The sequence below is a fragment of the Crinia signifera genome, chromosome 4, assembly GCF_055691185.1.
Source record: "Crinia signifera chromosome 4, ASM5569118v1, whole genome shotgun sequence".
Classification (NCBI taxonomy): domain Eukaryota; kingdom Metazoa; phylum Chordata; class Amphibia; order Anura; family Myobatrachidae; genus Crinia; species Crinia signifera.
Genome location: NC_139220.1, coordinates 288442507 through 288464197, shown reverse-complemented (window position 1 = coordinate 288464197; position 21691 = coordinate 288442507). Strand labels below are relative to the sequence as shown.

General features: G+C 44.9%; 1 protein-coding gene across 3 annotated transcripts; it reads left to right on the top strand.

Annotated features, from left to right (window-relative positions):
- The first annotated feature begins 388 nt into the window (after nt 1-388).
- On the top strand, nt 389-19953 carry TGFBR3L (transforming growth factor beta receptor 3 like). 3 transcript variants are annotated; one of them, XM_083184962.1, is made up of 9 exons: nt 389-7055; nt 7145-7275; nt 9958-10082; nt 14929-15069; nt 15206-15508; nt 19063-19201; nt 19279-19311; nt 19363-19494; nt 19598-19953. In XM_083184962.1, the coding sequence occupies exons 2-9, from the start codon at nt 7230-7232 to the stop codon at nt 19627-19629; spliced, it is 951 nt and encodes a 316-aa protein (XP_083041088.1). In that variant the 5' UTR covers nt 389-7055; nt 7145-7229; the 3' UTR covers nt 19630-19953. The 3 variants fall into 3 exon arrangements, with proteins under 3 accessions (XP_083041088.1, XP_083041087.1, XP_083041089.1); XM_083184961.1 differs by having other exon boundaries at nt 7177-7275; nt 19598-19952; XM_083184963.1 differs by having other exon boundaries at nt 390-7055; nt 7177-7275; nt 19384-19494; nt 19598-19949.
- Nucleotides 19954-21691: the final 1738 nt, after the last annotated feature.

Sequence of the window (21691 nt, the reverse complement as noted above, 5' to 3'; positions counted from 1 at the left end):
CGATGCGATGCGATGGACCCGATTTTTCCATAGGATTCAATGTTAAAATGGACTGAGTCCATTTTAACATGGAATTGAATGGGAAAAAGGGGTCCTTTTCATACCCCTACTATCCAAGTGGGCATGGAGTTGGATATAAACCTGTGGCGAGCGTAGCGAGCCACCGAGCCCGAAGCGTGGCGAGCGTAGCGAGCCCCGCGAGGGGACACAGAATACCGTCCCCTCGCGGGGCTCGCTTCGCTCGCCACGCTTCGGGCTCGGTGGCTCGCTACGCTCGCCACAGGTTTATATCCAACTCCATGCCCACTTGGATAGTAGGGGTATGAAAAGGACCCCTTTTTCCCATTCAATTCCATGTTAAAATGGACTCAGTCCATTTTAACATTGAATCCTATGGAAAAATCGGGTCATCGCATCGCATCGCATCGCATCGCATCGTATGCGATGCGATGCGATATCGCATCGCATCGCATCTGATTGTATGCCTTAACTTAAGGCATACAATCAAAAAATCGGCAGCCCAGATACTACATAAGTACCGTTTTTTTTTTCTGTGAAGGGGCATGTTATTGTTATTCATGTGCTTATAGCACATGAATATATATTTAATTTAAAAAAAAAATATTTCTATTAATTTTTTTTTTTTTTTTTTTTTTTTTACACAGTGCAGCCAGCAGGGGGCCGGAGCGCTCGAGCCGCTCATTAGATATTCATATATTCACTGCACCCGAACGTAACTATGCACAAACGGGTGCAGTGAATACTGGGTCCCCCGCTGGCTATAGGGGGGTGCAGCCTGGGTCCTGGAGAGCCCCCCTCCCCTCCACAGTCCTCTGGAGCAGCCAGGGAGACTTTAATCTCTCTGGCTGCTTCCGGCTCCCTGAAAGCTCCCTGTAGGGGTTAAGACTCTCCGCGAGTGGCGGAGAGCATCAGCCACATTGAATAGAGGGAGCAGGAGTGGCAGAGAGCCCTCCGGAACACGGAGAGTGCATGGAGAGCGAAATAAAACGCTCTCCATGCACGGAGAACTTTTTCATTGAATACTGCCCAATAAGTCAACTTTTTTATGAGAAAAGATTTGAAAGAAACCATTATGTGCTTGGAAAACTGCATTTGATCGTGAGTAGGGGTACGATATCCCATTTAAAGAAACCTAGATATGTGTATTTCAGCTTACTACTAGTGAGTTGATGTACACCTACGTGATGCAACTTTAATAACTACAACAGTTTAACAAAAACGTACTTTACACATTGGATCTTGTATGTCTTTTATTTATATATAAACTTCGAGGACCACTTGTGAGAGAGAGAAAAGTTTATGAAAAGTGGAGCAGTGGAGAGAACGTATAATTCCTGAATATTCATTTATTGTCCTAATCTATTGTCCTAATCTATTGTCCGTGAAAGGGGCGCCAAGTTTTGAGTAAAATTACTTTTTTTTGTGTCTCATAAAAGCGAGATGCCTGCACATAAAGGTAAGATGTTCCTTGAAAGGATTCTTTATGGTCCTTCAACCCTTCCTTCCCTCAGTAGTAAACAGACATGGATGGTATTACCAAAGTTGTTTCCAAAGAAGTATATTTATTCCAAGAAGAAGTAAAAGCAGAAAAAAACTGTGTGTGTGTGTGTGTGTGTATGCATCAAAACTCTCCAGAAGAAGAATACAGCAGGAAGTGTTTCCCTTTCTCATCAGGAATGAGCAGAACCCAAGGCAGCCTAAACCCAATGGAGTAGGTAGGTATACATCCACAGAGAGAATTCCCTTTCAATTGCACCTAAATGGTAGCACCTACTGTACACTTACATACCTCCCAACTACTATGCAGATGGAGGAGGGACACCGAGAAGCGCGCTAAAAATTTAGTGGTGTGGCCGAATGAAAGGAGGTGTGGGTCTATACTCGAGGCTCCTGTGAGGCCATGCCCCATGCCCCCCCTTTGGGGCCATGACCCAGAGGCTCTGTGAGCCTCTAGCCATGCCCCCAGCCCCCTGGCTGTGGGAATAGACCCTGTGCGCATGCACACAGCATTTATTCACCACTGCTCAGCAGCCGACGGGAACTCCCAATAGCCCCCCGCCGCCGCGGGACTCTGTCGAACGCGGGAACGTCCCCGAAAACTGGGACGTTCCCACAGTAATCGGGACTGTTGGGAGGTACAGTATGCACTTACATGTGTATCATCTTTAAATAATGTGGCACTCTTGTAGATATTAGGGAAAATATAGTAAGATGGGAGTTCAATTTCAGATGTGATGTTGCTATGGGAAACCAATCAGAATCTACTTATTAATTTAGCACCTTCTAGAAGATAGTATATGATTGGTTGCCCCTAGCAACATCCCATCTGAAATAGAACTCCCATATTAGTAAATTTCCACCATTGTTTGGAGATTACATGACACAGGAGCAGGTTATTAATCTGCAATAATCTGTACCACTGTGAGCTATCTGATCGGCTATATATTGGGATATATGTAATAAACCAGTGGTTCCCCAACTGTGTGCCGTGGCACCCTGGGGTGTCTTGAGACACTTGCAAGGGTGCCCTGGTTTGGGTGACCAATTCAAAATATGCTCAATGAAATAGGCTAAAACAGTGCTGGTGCCTGCCAATCCTAAAATATGTGGATAAATTGAAGCAAATCTTGTCCCTTACCATATAATTAAACCCCATACCCCCCAACTATCCCGATTTTTTTGTGCAGTGAATAGACAGAAGAGAGTCAGAGGGTACCCAGGGCATGGTCAGCAGCTCTCACAGCACTGGTCATGCCCCCACAACGGCAAAACGCGTGTATAGCCTCGCGATTGCAGGCATCTCAGCAAAGCTATGCCCCTTTTTTGGAACGTGCAGGAGTCCCAACCCTGGCCCTATAAGAGTTCAGAGATATGTATACCTAAGTATGAGATATAAAAACAATTAAAAACATTATAAATAAGAAACTATAGGCCTAGAGGTGCCGTGAAATAAATTCTGATACTCTGAGGTGATGTGATTTTAAACATTTGGAACCAATGTAATAGGGTCTACATTTGCGGGATGCTGGTTGAGCTTGGACACTATTTATAAGTGGCAATCATTTACAAGGCATATCAAGCCTTGTAATTGACTGATGCTTTGAAAAAAAAATTCTGCTATCGGCTGGCACCCCGCATCTCTGCTAAACTTATACCCGGCTATGTCCAATGGTGGCAATGAAGAATGAGGACTTCAGTAAAAGGTGCCCACATCTTATCCAAATGCTCCAGTTAAAAAACCTTACTTAGTTACTGTAATTTCCACTAATTGTTACTATATTTTCTGCATTTAGAATGGAAAGCTGTAGATTTCTTACCAGGAAACCAGCAATCTAATGATTGTGACAACAGGAAGTGCTGTAACTTAACTTCCTCACTCCAGCAAGCCAAGCATGACTGAGTGTTCTATGTACTAAGTCTGAGACAGAGAGAGAGAGAGAGAGATAAAGTACATACACAGCCTGAAACAATGCAGTTAGAAGCTGATTGGTTGTTACTTTATTTCCTTTCAGCCAGAGTTGCCTATACTGTAATGGCTGGGAAGCTCCTGAAAAATTGTGCCCACCTCCTGGGCCCCCGGAAAGGTGGACAACCCTCCCGGATACCGGCGGCACCCCCTCGAATCTCCCTGGCCGCAGCAGTAAATTACCATGATTCTCGACTTTTTGGAGAGGGGGCCTAATTGCAAATCACATCATTTAGCCCTGCCCTCTCCTTGAAGGCCTGCAAATTGTGGGATTTGCAGTACTGACGTCTACATCAGGCCCACCCTGTGAAGTGCTGCTGACAGTCTCCTCTCCGGGCTTTTCAATGGGGGTGATTCAGGTTGGTTTGCAAAAGCTAACTCCTTTTTTAATGGGCAAAACCATGTGCACTGCAGGTGGGGCAGATGTAAAATGTGCTGAGAGTGTTACATTTGGGTGAGTTATTTTATTTATCTGCAGAATAAATACTGGCTGGTTTTTTTTTTTACACTGAAATTTAGATTTCAGTTTGAACACACCCTACCCAAATGTAACTCTCTCTGCACATGTTACATCTGCCCCACCTGCAGTGCAGCATGTACTGTATTTGCCTATTAGAGAGAGATTTTGCTTTTGCAAGCCAACCTGAATTATGCCCAATATTCCCCAAAACAAGAGTTGTGATATCAAATACACTCCTATATAATACAAAGTTCCAATGTACAGTAATAACATATTGCCTTGATTTCTGTAAGCAGGCTAACTCAAGGTGCCCATACATGATACAATTATTGTATGCAATTTGGACTAGATCGCACCGTAACACATACGTTTTGCAATGCAATGCTAACTAGTACAAACAGTATGTGCAGCACATGGGCTGCTAAGGCCACAGCTGCTGTCTTGTAGAGATGCCCACTGCTGAGATCTCTCACACAGCATCAGATGCACTATGGCCACACCATCATATCTGTGAGTAACCCTATGTCCGCCATTACATAGCTGCCATGGCCAGGGGCATCTATAAGAGAATGAACATGAGCCAACTGCGACAAATGAGTCAGGCTCTGTACGCTGAAAGCACCATCTCTTCTATGGAAGGAGACACTGGTGCTTTATATCTTTATGAGGTGATGGAAGAACATTCTGGGAACACCCTGTAGCTAACTTTGTTTTTATGTTAAATAAAACCACACAAGCTTCTGGTATGTATGCAGAATGAGGAACCATTACTGACATTTGGGTGGGCACCTCTTTACCACCTGTCATGGTCTGCTGCCCGAACTACCTCTTCATAGACTTATCTTAAATTTTAGATTTATGAACAACATAATAATAATAACATTAACACTGCCTGCAGGACCACTATGTCATTTTATACCGCTTTCACACTGCCAAAACGTTTCACAACCCGGGTATTTTTAAACGGTGTTTAAAACGGGTCTGAGCCTTCACATTGCAGTAGATTACCGTATTAAATACCGTGTAAGCACCATTCATATGAGAACCCGTCTAATCCCCTGAACATGTTTCAAGGCAGAATGCAGGGGACAGCCTATCACAGGTCTGGAATCTGTTGTTTTTACTAAATACCGTTTCAGAGCCATTCTCACTGCTTAAAAAACGGCTCTGAAACATGTAGGACTCCGCTTTTTAAACGTTATGAAATACCGGTTATCTTTAACCGGTAAATGAACTCTGGCGCTTTCCCACTGCAGCCTTAAACGTTTTGAAATGGGAAAAAAATTGCAATATACCGTTTAACAAGTGCGGTGTGAAAGGGGTATTAGTGACCGCCAGACAATACAAACACCATTTTTAGTGATTGCCAAAATATTATAATCTCATCATTAAATACCAAGGTCAGGTGAGGAGGCAGCATTGGTTGCATCGCAGCACCTGACATGTCAGTCATGTGACTGTCAGTACTGTGTGGCCAGCTTGCCCTGGACCTGAGACAGCAGATATGCATTGATTGTGGCAGCTATGACTGGTAAGATCAGCAGCCGCCAACATAATAAGATAGGTAATATAGCGCTACTGTATATATAGCGAGACAGCAATTAAAACCAGCAGTACACAATAAATTGCAGCCTGAAGTGGCTGAAATGGGCTTGGCCTAATTTGCATAAGCCACACCCTCATTTGGATACACCCCACCCCCTTTTCCGGGTGCTCGTCAATGGAAAAAGTTGGGAGGTATGATTTACATATCAGTTACATATCATGTCCTCAGTAGTGCCAGTTGCATATCATGTCCTCAGTAGTGGCAGTTACATATCATGTCCTCAATAGTGCCAGTTGCATATCATGTCCTCAGTAGTGCCAGTTACATATCAAGTCCTCAGTAGTGCCAGTTACATATCATCATACCTCCCAACTTTGAAACTCCCTGAAGAGGGACACAAGCCTGAAAATTGGGGGACGTAACCCATAATCACATCTCCCTGTGAGGCCACGCCCCTGTTTTGACGCTGCGGGGTTATGGCCCAGAGGCTCTGTGAGCCTCTAGCCATGCCCCCAGCCCCCACTGGCTGTGGGAATAGATGCTGTGCGCATGCGCACACCATTTATTCACCGCTGCTCAGCAGCTGACATGGGGGGACTCCCAGCAGCCCCCCCCCCCCCGCCGCCACGAGACAATGCCATGGTATTCGGGACTGTTGGGAGGTAATCATGGTTAAGGGCCCCATACATCAGCAATTAATTCAATTTTCAGATATGGAGATGATTGCCACAATTAATTTTAGATGTGTGGGCTCCCCCTTTTGGCAATCCCAATCAAAATCGCCAATCGATTGCTTAATCAGGTTTTTAAACATGTTTAATAATCTGGTATTATCTGCAGATCTTTTTTTATATGTGTGGGCATTCCCAATTCGTCGTCTTCATCTATTTACATTATGAACAGCAATCGATTGGGCAATTCGCAGATATGAAGACGCAATCTTTAGATGGAAAAATCTGCCGATCACTGAAATAAATCTGTAATGTGTGGGCAAAGTCAGATAGATTGTAAAATCCATTTATCTGGCCAAAAAATCCCTGTATCTGGAAATCCATAAATTGTGATTGCTGATGTATGGGGCCCATTAACTTAAGGTATGCGATGACCCACGACAGGCGCCGTGCTAGGAAACAAGTACCTTATTTATAAATTATTTATTAAGTGTTTTCTATACTGTAAAATGTAAAGTTTTGATAAATGTCTGTAGCCTATAATGTCCATCAAATATACAGTATATTGCTTGTTTTAAATAAATACCAGAACCAAGGTTTCAGAATGAGCCGTGACTAACATTTCCCCCTCTTCTCCTTGGTACATGGATCTCTGGCTTGTGTGTGTCACCTGCTGTCTGAGCACCATAAGGCCACTGCCACATGTGCGGTTAGTAACAGGAGAGGGAGTTGAAGGACAGGACACAGGGAGAGATGGAGTTGGCCAGTTGGAGGCGGGAGCTCTGGGTAGAAGAGGAGACGGCAGAATTAAGATAGCCTGAAATCTGAACTCATCTATGGCTATATAAGCCAAACACCCTGCTGTTCGATTCTGCAGCTCTGCTTGGCCAGGTAAAACACCTATTGTAGGATGCCCCAGTATTGTGTCTTGTATTCAAAGTGTCTCCATTATAGATGGTGAATATATCGTTTATTCACAGCCAATGGCTCTGCTGCTGTTGCTGTTTTATAGGTTTATTCCCTAGTAGGGAAAGCCGGAACACAAAGAACTATTGTGCGCACGGGATGCATTTCCTGATCATCGTGCTGTTCTGCGCAGGACTAGTGGAAGGTAGGAATGGCTACATTTGTATATTATTGGATGTATGGCTAATTAGCACTCACATTACTCAGGAGAAAGCAGGATTCTGATTGGAGGGATTCCAACTGTTTTCATGCTCACTATAATAATCATCTTTTTTTAAACGCATAATCAAATTGACATGTGACATACCATATGCAATGCTATGTATCTATAGAAGTCTACCAAGCACACTGCCACCAAACCCCTGTAATACCCCTATTGTGCACCATACAGGACCGGAGCCACCACTAGGCAGCTCTAGGCATTTGCCTAGGGCTCCAGGCCACTGGAGGGCGCCAGTTTATAGCAGGAGGTGCCCGTGAAGGTGAGTGGCACCGGTGGCTGCAAACCCCCCCCCCCCCAGAGCAACTAATGCGGCCGCTGCCGCATTACCCAATCCCTCTTACTACCCCTGGTATTACTTAGCGGTGGTCGCCACATCATCCGACACCCCCCCCCCCCCCCCGCGCGCCCCGGGAAATGTACAGCGGCTGGGGGGGCGGGTGAGCACCGGAGCGCCCCACTCCTGCCTGGGGCCATCCGGTGGCTTGCACCGGCACTGGCACCATATCAGTCTAAGATGGGAGTTCTATTGAAGATGGGATGTTGCCCAAACCAACCAATCAGATTCTATCTATTATCTTCGAGAAGGTGCTAAATAAATACTGTAAGAAGTAGAATCGGATTAGTTGCTATGGGCAACATCCCATCTTCAATAGACCTCCCATTTGAATAAATGTACCCCCATAGTGCAGAGATATTGCCCCAGTAGTACAGAGGAATAATCTGTACACCCATTTTCCCACCAATCCTCTGCATGTGTACAGCACCTCAGAGATGAGAAGTGTCAGTCACAGACATCCAGTCCGTCTCTTGGTAGTTCCTCCATACAGATTATTGCAGCAATTATAATTCTGCTTATAGAATATTGGTTGTAATCTCATTTATTACTTTAATAAATCATGAGCGTAAGACGTCAATATTTCAATATTTGTACATACAGTATTAATCGGTACTTATGTAGTATCTGGACGCCCGATTTAGAAATCGGGTCGGATCGGGCACATCGCATCGCATGCAACCAAATCGGATGCGATGGACCCGATTTTTCCATAGGATTTAATGTTAAAATGGTCTGAGTCCATTTTAACATAGAATTCAATGGGAAAAAGGGGTCCTGTTCCTTGCCCCACTATCCAAGTGGGCATGGAGTTGGATATAAACCTGTGGCGAGCGTAGCGAGCCACCGAGCCCGAAGCGTGGCGAGCGTACACAGAATACTTTTTAAAAAATCTGTGACCCCTTCGCTCGCCACGCTTCGGGCTCGGTGGCTCGCTACGCTCGCCACAGGTTTATATCCAACTCCATGCCCACTTGGATAGTGGGGCAAGAAACAGGACCCCTTTTTCCCATTGTCCCATTGAATTCTATGGTATGTGTGCGCACAGGGGCATAGCCAGAAGAACTTTATGAACCCTTTAGCAACATTTTGAAGGGGTCTCTGTCCTGTGCATTAGTTGTTAATACAGTATTCTGCTCCATAATAGTGCCTCGGTTAATGTTATGCCACTTGGTAGTGTACTAGTTAATGTTATGCCACTTGGTAGCGTACTAGTTAATGTTATGCCACTTGGTAGTGTACTAGTTAATGTTATGCCACTTGGTAGTGTACTAGTTAATGTTATGCCACTTGATAGTGTACTAGTTAATGGTATGCCACTTGGTAGTGTACTAGTTAATGTTATGCCACTTGATAGTGTACTAGTTAATGTTATGCCACTTGGTAGTGTACTAGTTAATGTTATGCCACTTGATAGTGTACTAGTTAATGTTATGCCACTTGGTAGTGTACTAGTTAATGTTATGCCACTTGGTAGTGTCCATGTTCACATTATGTCACTGCGTAGGACTGGCAGTACACATTAGCCAATGCAATACCCTCAATCCAAATTACAACATACAGTGCCCCTAGTACATATTATGCCACATTACAGTGCCCCCAGTTCATGTGGTTATGGTATAAAGGGTCAATAGTGTCTAAGTCGACAGTCGATAGGTCAACATAAACAAAGTTCTCACAAGCATAAGATTGCCACATGAAATAGTTGACAGTTTATCATGGCTTTTTGGGGTCAATGTCAACAACTGAGCGCTTGGATTCATAATTAGTATTCTGCATCCTTTTGCTTACTATGCTTGGGGCCAGGTGCTACTGCTGCGCCCGGCGCACTTTACCGTTCCCAATAGAGTCCATGAGTTTCCAAAAAACTCATGTCTATTTTTTCCATGCGTCAACCCTTGCCATGTGCAATTTTATCTTGTGCCAACCTTTTGTCTATGTCAACCTTGGGCATGTTGACCATATGTTGTCGACATAGACACTCTAAACCCATTGACCGCCTACCAGTTTATGTTGTGCCACACTATAGTGCTTCCACTATATATTATGCCACATTACATTGCTTTCCATTTAATTTTATGCCACATTACAACATACGGGTCCAGGGGTGTTACTAGGTACTAGACTGGTTAATAATAACATTGTTTGCCAGGGCTCTCTGTACTCAAGTACGAGCTTGGTGGCCTAATGGAGAAATTGAGATTGTCCATTAACAAAAGCATCAGGATATAATTACCAGGTTGTCTCACTCTTGTTCTCTGTTATTTTAGGTCCTCCACCATGGCTCAGTTTTGAAAGTCCCAGGGACTTGGGTTTAAAGCAACCCCCAGAGGCTCCGTCTCCGGCACCTTTCCTGTGTCAATATCCTTCTGATAAACTATTCAAAGGACCAGATGTGAGTGAGTATAGTTGTCAGTGGTCCCTATTTTCCAGGGGCAATACAAGGATTTAAAGATGTATCCAATCGAAGTCTCACTAGTTATTGACCAAATGTGCAATGCCGTATTTTTACTCTTCACCTTCATGCATTCCCTACAATATGTCCCTATTATATAGCCTGTATAGTTAAAATTTACTGACCACCATGTACTACACACAGCACAGCATTAGTGTCCACCATGTACTACACACAGCACAGCATTAGTGTCCACCATGTACTACACACAGCACAGCATTAGTGGCCACCATGTACTACACACAGCACAGCATTAGTGGCCACCATGTACTACACACAGCACAGCATTAGTGGCCACCATGTACTACACACAGCACAGCATTAGTGGCCACCATGTACTACACACAGCACAGCATTAGTGGCCACCATGTACTACACACAACGCAGCATTAGTGACCACCATGTACTACACACAGCACAGCATTAGTGGCCACCATGTACTACACACAGCACAGCATTAGTGGCCACCATGTACTACACACAGCACAGCATTAGTGGCCACCATGTACTACACACAGCACAGCATTAGTGGCCACCATGTACTACACACACAGCACAGCATTAGTGGCCACCATGTACTACACACAGCACATCATTGGTGGCCACCATGTATTACACACAGTACGGCATTAGTGGCCACCATGTACTACACACAGCACAGCATTAGTGGCCACCATGTACTACACACAGCAAAGCATTAGTGGCCACCATGTACTACACACAGCACAGCATTAGTGGCCACCATGTACTACACACAGCACAGCATTAGTGGCCACCATGTACTACACACAGCACAGCATTAGTGTCCACCATGTACTACACACAGCACAGCATTAGTGGCCACCATGTAATACACACAGCACGGCATTAGTGGCCACCATGTACTACCCACATACCCACAGCACGGCATTAGTGACCACCATGTACTACCCACAGCACAGCATTAGTGACCTATATGTACTACACACAGCACAGCATTAGTGCCCACCATGTACTACACACATCACAGCATTAGTAACCACCATGTACTACCCACAGCATTAGTGTCCACCATGTACAACCCACAGCACAGCATTAGTGTCCACCATGTACTACACACAGCACAGCATTAGTGTCCACCATGTACTACACACAGCACAGCATTAGTGGCCACCATGTACTACACACAGCACAGCATTAGTGTCCACCATGTACTACACACAGCACAGCATTAGTGTCCACCATGTACTACACACAGCACAGCATTAGTGTCCACCATGTACTACACACAGCACAGCATTAGTGTCCACCATGTACTACACACAGCACAGCATTAGTGGCCACCATGTACTACACACCGCACAGCATTAGTGGCCACCATGTAATACACACCGCACAGCATTAGTGGCCACCATGTACTACCCACATACCCACAGCACGGCATTAGTGACCACCATGTACTACCCGCAGCAGAGCATTAGTGACCTATATGTACTACACACAGCACAGCATTAGTGACCACCATGTACTACACACAGCACAGCATTAGTGACCTATATGTACTACACACAGCACAGCATTAGTGACCACCATGTACTACACACAGCACAGCATTAGTGGCCACCATGTACTACCCACAGCACGGCATTAGTGACCACCATGTACTACACACAGCACAGCATTAGTGACCTATATGTACTACACACAGCACAGCATTAGTGCCCACCATGTACTACACACAGCACAGCATTAGTGACCACCATGTACTACCCACAGCATTAGTGTCCACCATGTACTACCCACAGCACAGCATTAGTGTCCACCATGTACTACACACAGCACAGCATTAGTGTCCACCATGTACTACACACAGCACAGCATTAGTGTCCACCATGTACTACACACAGCACAGCATTAGTGGCCACCGTGTACTACACACAGCACAGCATTAGTGGCCACCGTGTACTACACACAGCACAGCATTAGTGGCCACCATGTACTACACACAGCACAGCATTAGTGGCCACCATGTACTACACACAGCACAGCATTAGTGGCCACCATGTACTACACACAGCACAGCATTAGTGACCACCATGTACTACACACAGCACAGCATTAGTGACCTATATGTACTACACACAGCACAGCATTAGTGGCCACCATGTACTACACACAGCACAGAATTAGTGGCCACCATGTACTACCCACAGCATTAGTGTCCACCATGTACTACCCACAGCACAGCATTAGTGTCCACCATGTACTACACACAGCACAGCATTAGTGTCCACCATGTACTACACACAGCACAGCATTGGTGGCCACCATGTACTACACACAGCACAGCATTAGTGGCCACCATGTACTACACACAGCACAGCATTAGTGGCCACCATGTACTACACACAGCACAGCATTAGTGGCCACCATGTACTACACACAGCACAGCATTAGTGACCACCATGTACTACACACAGCACAGCATTAGTGACCTATATGTACTACACACAGCACAGCATTAGTGGCCACCATGTACTACACACAGCACAGCATTAGTGGCCACCATGTACTAACCATAGCATTAGTGTCCACCATGTACTACCCACAGCACAGCATTAGTGTCCACCATGTACTACACACAGCACAGCATTAGTGTCCACCATGTACTACACACAGCACAGCATTAGTGGCCACCATGTACTACACACAGCACAGCATTAGTGGCCACCATGTACTACACACAGCACAGCATTAGTGGCCACCATGTACTACACACAGCACAACATTAGTGTCCACCATGTACTACACACAGCACAGCATTAGTGTCCACCATGTACTACACACAGCACGGCATTAGTGCCCACCATGTACTACCCACAGCACGGCATTAGTGACCACCATGTATTACCCACAGCACAACATTAGTGACCACCATGTACTACACACAGCACATCATTAGTGACCACCATGTACTACACACAGCACAGCATTAGTGACCACCATGTACTACACACAGCACAGCATTAGTGACCACCATGTACTACACACAGCACAGCATTAGTGACCACCATGTACTACACACAGCACAGCATTAGTGACCACCATGTATTACACAAAGCACAGCATTAGTGACCACCATGTACTACACACAGCACAGCATTAGTGACCTATATGTACTACATACAGCACAGCATTAGTGCCCACCATGTACTTTACACACAGCACAGCATTAGTGACCACCATGTACTACACACAGCACAGCATTAGTGACCACCATGTACTACACACAGCACAGCATTAGTGACCTATATGTACTACACACAGCACAGCATTAGTGCCCACCATGTACTTTACACACAGCACAGCATTAGTGACCACCATGTACAACACACAGCACAGCAGTAGTGACCACCATGTACTACACACAGCACAGCATTAGTGACCACCATGTACTACACACAGCAGAGCATAAGTGCCCACCATGGACTTTACACACAGCACAGCATTAGTGACCACCATGTACTACACACAGCACAGCATTAGTGCCCACCATGTACTACACACAGCAGAGCATTAGTGCCCACCATGTACTTTACACACAGCACAGCATTAGTGACCACCATGTATTACACACAGCAGAGCATTAGTGCCCACCATGTACTTTACACACAGCACAGCATTAGTGACTGCCATATACTGCAGACCAGGGAGGAAGGGTAAATGCTAATGCAGGGGGCAGAAAAATCTCCTGAGGGGATAGAAGCTCATCAGGGTTGCACCTCCTGCGAATTTGGATGCTATTATATATGCCCCAAGTGTGAACTTTAGGGAATAAAAAAATAGTCCAAACCGTTTTGACTGTCATTTTCCTTTAATATTTACTTTCTGCACATATTTCATATAATATATATTGTGAAGATTTTTGCAAAGATTGTAAGGGGATTTCTTTGGTCAGGTGTAAAGTTAATTGTGAACCATGGGAATTATGCAGTGATGTGCGGTGAGGTCAGTGACTGGGGAGGCTCTGGTGAGCCACTGCCATCAAAACCCAATTCACTACCTCCAGTGCCCGTAGCGGACAGTATCCCTGCTACCCCCCACCAAAGATCAGCTACCATCGCTGATCTTTTCTGCCCCCGTGAATGTCCGGGTACCTCCTCCACCCGATGCCGTTGCCATGAATGCCGGCTACCAAAGGCACTGCCCGTTAGAGCCAGTGCTTGCTAACACTGCTGCCCACAACTGTGACAGCGAATACAGACTGTCAGTGTGTGACAGACTAATCCACTGTCCTACCACATCTGTCTCAGGGACAGGGGGCGTGCTTTGATGTGGGCTTAAGGCATGTCTCTGCCACTGAGGCAAATGTACAGGTTCCACTTCCCCATTGCTTTTTAATGGGCCTGTGCCTGCAATAAGCCCCGGCCCGCTGCTGACAGTTCAGAGGCAAAACTCCCACTGCCTCCCAGTTCTCACACACAGTGTCTCACCCCATAAATTATTTAAAAAAATACCAGTAAGATATTTATTACACAGGTGAGGCACTGCCTCCCCTGACTTTACGTCCCTGGAATTATTCTCCAGAGCATGAATTTCTACTATGCATGCGGATGGATACCTGATACCAGAAAGCTGAAAGATACATGTGGCTGTGAACACGTAGATCTGTGACGGAGCTATAGAACAGTGATGCATATATAGTGTATAGAGCTATATAACAATATAATAGTGACAGGAATTTATAGTAAGCAGTTTACTTATTCTGCATAATCCTAGTATATCTGTATTGTGTCCATTCTTCTAGTCTCCCTGCACCTCCCATCTGCCCCCACAGCGCAGCCACATGGACTCGGCACGCGTGCAGTTTCTGGTCCATGGCCCAGACAAGCTATGTGAAGGTGGAAGCATGTGCAGTGTGAAAGTAGGAAGCAGAGTGCAGGCAGAGGTCAGGTGACTTATCTTTCATCTATTTCTTGTTCTTTACCAGTCTTTTTGCTGCTAAAAATGAATCTTTCAATTTATTTTATTTGAATATCCCCTCAAATGTTTATTCTGATATTATAGCAATGACTTCCTCATAGGTGTCTCTTTCTGCTGCATTGCCATCCCTTGGTCTCTCTCTGGCCCAATGTTCACTCTCACCGTCTTCAGATCCTTTTAATTCCTCCCATATCCCGCTTCTTGTGGACGATTGCCCCGTTGCAGTAGGAGTATCCTTGACTTTGGTCCCGCCCATACCATGCACCAAGGCTCTACCCACCAAGAGATTCAGCTTCCAGCTCGGTCCTTTCTACAACAATTCCATCCAGTTCCTGCACTGCAGAGTACAGTTTTGCTTGAAGGAAACAATGTGCAGTAGCGCTGAGACTATGCCAATTCCAAAGGTAACTTGCATATTATATTTCACTTACTCAGCTACTCCCCTGCCAAATGTTTCAGTGATTTCCACCTTCAGACAACTTATTTACATTGTCAGATGCTTTGTTGCATAGGGAGAGGAATCAGCAGCAGAAAGAAGAAATAATAATGCCACTGTATAGGTCATCGTTCCCAAACTGTGTGGCTAGAAATGCTGGGGTAAATATATATTTATTAGTATGAATATATCAATATATAAAATTAAAAATAATTTTCTTTATACACATTTATACATAAAGAGACACATATAAACGTAATACAATAAAAATCTTTGAAAAAGCTCCAATACGAGCGAAACGCGTTAGAGGAGAATTGCCCGGTGTCTACATCCAAAGAAGGGACCTCTAAACAGCCAACAATCACCGATATTATCCGCTAACAGCAGCACAAACAGAGACTGCAGATCTATTCCTTCCAGCTGACAGAGAGCGGGTGAGAGACGCGACTCTGCAGCACTACGCAAACAGCAGCACAAACAGAGACCACAGATCCATTTCTTCCAGCTGACAGAGAGCGGGTGAGAGACGCGTCTCTGCAGACTCACGGGCCAGCCTGACGCCTGACTGTGACCCCAGCCGTGTGTGAGAGACACGGCGTCTGGACTGAGTTCAACTGCCGGCTTTTGGGTCAGTGTCACGGCGACGGAGTTCTCTGCGGGTGTAGAACGGAGAGTCACAGACTAAAGTATACTTACCAACTCTCCTGCCTCCCTGCTAATTTATGCTACAGCCCAGCGTTACATTTGTATGGAATCTGTGAGTATGAGATTTATCTAAAGTGCACTGGACAATTTTATACTAAAATCACAAGCGGTGATTGAAAATTACCAAATTGGCTGCTAATATTGTCCCCTCTTTCACTGGAAAAACGATATCCATCCTTATCAAGGAAAGCTTCCTTTCGTGAAGCAATATTTAACTATTGATTTATTCATATTTTTAGGTGGCCACCGATTTTTATTGTATTAAGTTTATATGTGTCTCTTTATGTATAAATGTGTATAAAGAAAATTCTTTTTAATTTTATATATTGATATATTCATACTAATAAATATATATTTATTTATCATTTAGTAGTAATCGTTAATTTAGCCTACGTGCACCTGCTATATAAGCGCAGTCTATATAAAAGGTTTTTGGTTGGACAGGTGGGGTAAACTTAGGTGCACCCAACACCTGATTAGGTGCGAGATCACAATCGCACCATTTAGTCTGCTGCTCACTATATAAAATATCCTTGTTACAATATTTAATTAAGATTTTGATAAGTAAAAAATAAAAATATCACAGTTTGATTAGCGCCTATCACAGGGAGAAAAAGTATAATACTTTCTTTCCCAAAAAATAGAAATGCTGGGGTGCCACAAGAGGTGCCGCCGGTTTAGGGGTCCAGGACCAATTCAAATTATTTAGATTAAAGTGCTCAGCAAAACAACTGTGTTCCGAAGTGATCAGCCAATCATAGCACAATACTTGCCTACTTTTAAAATCTATTTTCAGGGAAATATTAGGAGATAATAAAGTTCACCGCTCCACTGAGAGGTGTGTCATGGTCCACCCAAAGGGTGTGTCTAACTCCACCTATTACCACTAAGGGGCATGTACTGGACCCGATTTAAAGATGGACATTACTGCATTCACTCTGGCACATGTTGCTGGAGTGACGGGAACGATAATATGCAAATGCTAGTTTTAGCCTCCCCCTCATGTACTAGCATTCATCCCAATGTGCAACCCCCCAATCCCAATTTGTACCACTACATGCTGAAACCCCACATGTCAGAGACAGATAGGGAGAGAGTATGTGTGTGTGAGACAAAGAGAGATTGTGAGAGTGTCAGTGGAAAGTGGAAGAGAAAAGAGAGATTGTCTGGAAGAATGGAGAGAGAGAGAGAAAGACTATTAGGGGAGGGAAAGAATGTTTTGGGGGGTGAGAGTGTGAAGGACAGAGTTTCAGGGAGAGAGTGTCAGAGGGAGATGAAAGGAGAGAGAGGGAGAGAGAGAGAGCAACATGGTCAGAGAGAAAGGGAGAGAGGCATTTTCAGAGAGACCGTGTCAGGGAGAGTTTATCTGTGAAAGAGATGGTGTCGGGGGTAGAGAGTGAGGGAGGGGGAGTGAGCAGAGTGATTGCAGAGGGCGGGGGGGGGGGGCAGTGAAAGACATGGAGGGATGGGGACAAGGACCGACAGAGCACTATGTGGAGCATAGATGACTGGATGGGGGCATAGGCGAAAAGAGCAGCATTTTGGGACATAGATGGACAGATAGACAAACATTACACAGCAAAGGAATAGGACTTCCATGTCCACCTCCTTTACCTCTGCAGCTGATATGTACTTACAGACAGGTTCAATCTCCTGTCAAAAGAGCTACAAATCCCTTCATACACAGTTATAGGAATTTCTTCAGCACTGAGACAAACGTTACATCCAACCCTTGATACAATATATACAATTGGTATTGTACTTCAGAAGGTAAAATCTCCCAGCTTCCGATTAGTATTCTCAGTAAGGTACTTCTAATTATAAATGAATGATATGGAAATACTATTTGCACGCCTTCAGTGATGACGTTAAAAAATAAATGTTATAGTTTTACCAATCCATCCATAAAAAACAAAGAAAAAAAGTCAATCCACCCTTTGCTAGCAAATAAAGGGTGTGATGAAATACATGGTATGAGGACCGAGCCTGGTGACTTCTAAAATATTTGCAATGAAGGGAAATGTTATGCTAAAGGAGGGTGGGCAGTTATTCCAAAGATCCGTTAGCTCCGGGATATGAGCAGAGCTGGGTAGATAAACACCGCCGCTCCTGTAGCCATATACTCTGTCCTGTTTGCTCTGAGATGTGAGTGGGACTGATGTGTAGTTACCGACGCTGTAGCAGCCCTGCACGTTGCTCCATACCAGTTTCCTCCTGCTAGCAGTCTCTGCTATTGCGCCGTACTGCTAATCCAGTTATAACCCTTTTCACTGCTGGTTCTCCCATTTGGTATTCTGGTCCCCACAGACATGCAATTTGTAAAACGTCCATAGACAGACAGACAGACAGGCAGACTGAGGGCATAGACAGAAAGATAGGTTAGGGGGTGCTCACCATCAGCAGGGTGTGGTATAAGGTACCGACAGTCGGGATCCTGACACTCATTAGCCCGACATCAGGATCCGACTGCCCGGACTCAGACAGCATGGCGAGCGCAACAAAGGCCCTTGCGGACAGTCAGTGATTGGCTGAGAACTCTCTTGGTCACTCACTGGCTGTCCATTCATTTCATTTACTGTAATTCATTTCTATGTGTTTTTTTTCTATGTGGCTTTCCTTGCGGGTTTATGCATGTACCAGCCAAATGATCACTTACATACATTTTATCTGTTAAGCACCTTGATCCTACTGGAGAAAGACTACTGTATATAAATACAATTATTATTATATTACTTCGCCGGGCTTAATAAATCTGTCCCCATGTAACTTATTCTGTCTAGAATAAAATGTATTCCTTTTCTTACCACACTATGCCAGTGTCGCTTTCCTAATGACCACTGCAACCAACTTACTGCTCCGCCATTGTACCGGAGTCCTGAGCTCCAGCGCACAGTGACGCAACCTCTGTTGGTGACAATCTCTGGTCCCTCTCGCCCACTGCTCCATCCCAGCACAGGTACTGTACATAGTATCACCCAGCATATACAGAAACACAAACAATAAATGATTGTAAATGTAATTCTTGCTTTTTAGGCCACAAGAAGCCATCTCTTCCTGCACGCAGAGGTGAGTAAGACAAAACCCTTTATGTAGGCGCTGACCAAAGCGGATGTCTAGTCTATTTGTCTGTCATTACAGAATATCATGTACAGGGGGTAGGGGTGTCGGCAATGGTTGGGGTCACACTCTGCTCCTTCTTCATCGGGTCAATGCTGATGGCTGGACTGTGGTGTATTCACATCAAGACATGTGAGTAAGGCATCTATTTCCTTTTAACATGACCTCCGCGTGCCTGTGGTCCAGTACCTATGACACTTAGGTGTGTGACAATGACACTCTCTCTTCTTTACAGCGCCGGACTGTCAGGTGACGTCAAGCTCATAAGGACATCAGAATTCCCTAAAGATGTGATGATATGTGACAGTAATGGATCGGACTCCTGTATTTTATCTACGAGTTGACGTTAGTCATCAATAAAAATCTGAATGCAGCAAAGTATTTTGGGTGTTAGTTACAGTCCAGTGACTAATTATACAGTACAATACAGGAGCGGAACTAGAACTTTGTGGGCACAATATCCAAATCTCTCCACTGAGTACAAGCAGCCATGTTGTGGGCTGAACCAATTTCCAGTGAACTTAACACTATACAATAAGGACAAGATTCAGGTTGACTCGGTAAGTTGCAAACATTCCAGCTTACCGAGTGCCAGAGACGCCCCCCCCCCCCCCCCCAATGACCCTGTCGAGGCATGTCGACCTAATGACTTTCAACCAACATGCTGGTGACCTAATGACCGTATTCCAGCAGGCATCGGCCCGACCGCGTACCCATGGGAATGCTGGGTGTTCCCATGGGTCAGCCCCATTCCCGCCACCATCCATCCCCGCCCTGATGCTTGTGTACGGCTTGGCCGCAAAGGGGAGCTGCATATGCCCATAATAGACCATGAACAGTTCCCAACACATCGGATGAGTCAAGCAGAATGATCCCCTAAGTGTGTGCTCACTGTGGGGTAGATGTATGAAGCAGTGATAAGGGAGGAGATGAGAGCCAGAGGAGAAGTGGCCCGTGGCAACCAATCAGCACTGAAGTAACATCTAGAATTTGTATAATATAAAATTATACAGAGCAGCTGATTGGTTGCCATGGGTCACTTCTCCTCTGGCACACTTTTCCTCCCTTATCACTGCTTCATACATCTACTCCACTATGTTAAAAAGTATTGATTGAGGGGATGTCTGTCAGACGTACGCATAGCACCAGTTTCACATCTGAGGCATGGTTTCATCAGAGCAAGCATGGCAGATTACAATGAAAGGGACTATAAACCCTATATATTTTATTTTCACGTAGTATTTGCATACTGTGACATCTAGATACAATTGATTGAAAAGTTTCTTTCTTTAGGTCTTTACCTATTATAGGATGATGGTGGTAGTAGTAACCTACGTGCAGAGCTGATAATGCAGTGGAGAGGACATTGTTTGACTTACCTTCCCCAATATTCCTTACTCTCCATCCAGATTCTTCCTGTCAATCAAACTGTATGAGTGATAATGATCTCACAATGCTGTGGGTGTATAATTTAGTGATCAATATATTGAAACATATAGCACCCTGTGGTTAGAGAAGCCCCATCATTTCTGTAGGACAACTCTAGCGCATTGCATGGCCATTCAGTGAATTATAGAGAACCGCCATTGCCTCTCTTGTATAGCATCATTCAAGAGAATGTATAGACCTACAACCGCATAACAGTACTGAATAGAATAACACAGAGATGCTTTATTAATAACAGAGTGAATTTATTTATTGAATAAAGTGAAGGTGTGGCCACAGCAGCCACTACAATATCTGCAGCTGGGGTGCCAGCCACGTGACTCATTGACCAGTGTAAAAGTGCAGATGGAGCAGTGTGGCACCTGCCTAACACTACAGGTAGAGTAGTCTGCAGGGTCTTCAATAAATCAGCTCCCTGAAAAGAGGTATCAGAGAATCAGTTTTGTCAGACCCCAAAAAACAATAGACTAAAGTCACCGCACCTGACACCTGCAGAGCTTCAGTCACCTAACATGTACAGTACCTGCAGAGCATCACGCCTCCAACACCATGGGCGAGATATATCAATGCTTGCATATAGATAAAGTACCAACGATTTACCTCATGCCATTTAAAAGGCCAGTTAGGAGCTCATTGGCTGGTACTTTAGCTCTCTCCCACATGTCTCATGTATCTGCAGAGGTTCACTGCACTTCCACTATCTCCTTATAGTGTCTGCACAATCATCGCTCGACTCCCACAATCCCATGTGCCTGCACAGTAACACTGGAGCCGCCAGATATCACTAATGCCCTCCTCCCTATGCAGGTGCCAGGAGACCCTCAGTCCCCCCCACCCCCTCCCGGGGCAGACTTACAGTATGCAGGACACAAGTACTAAGTTG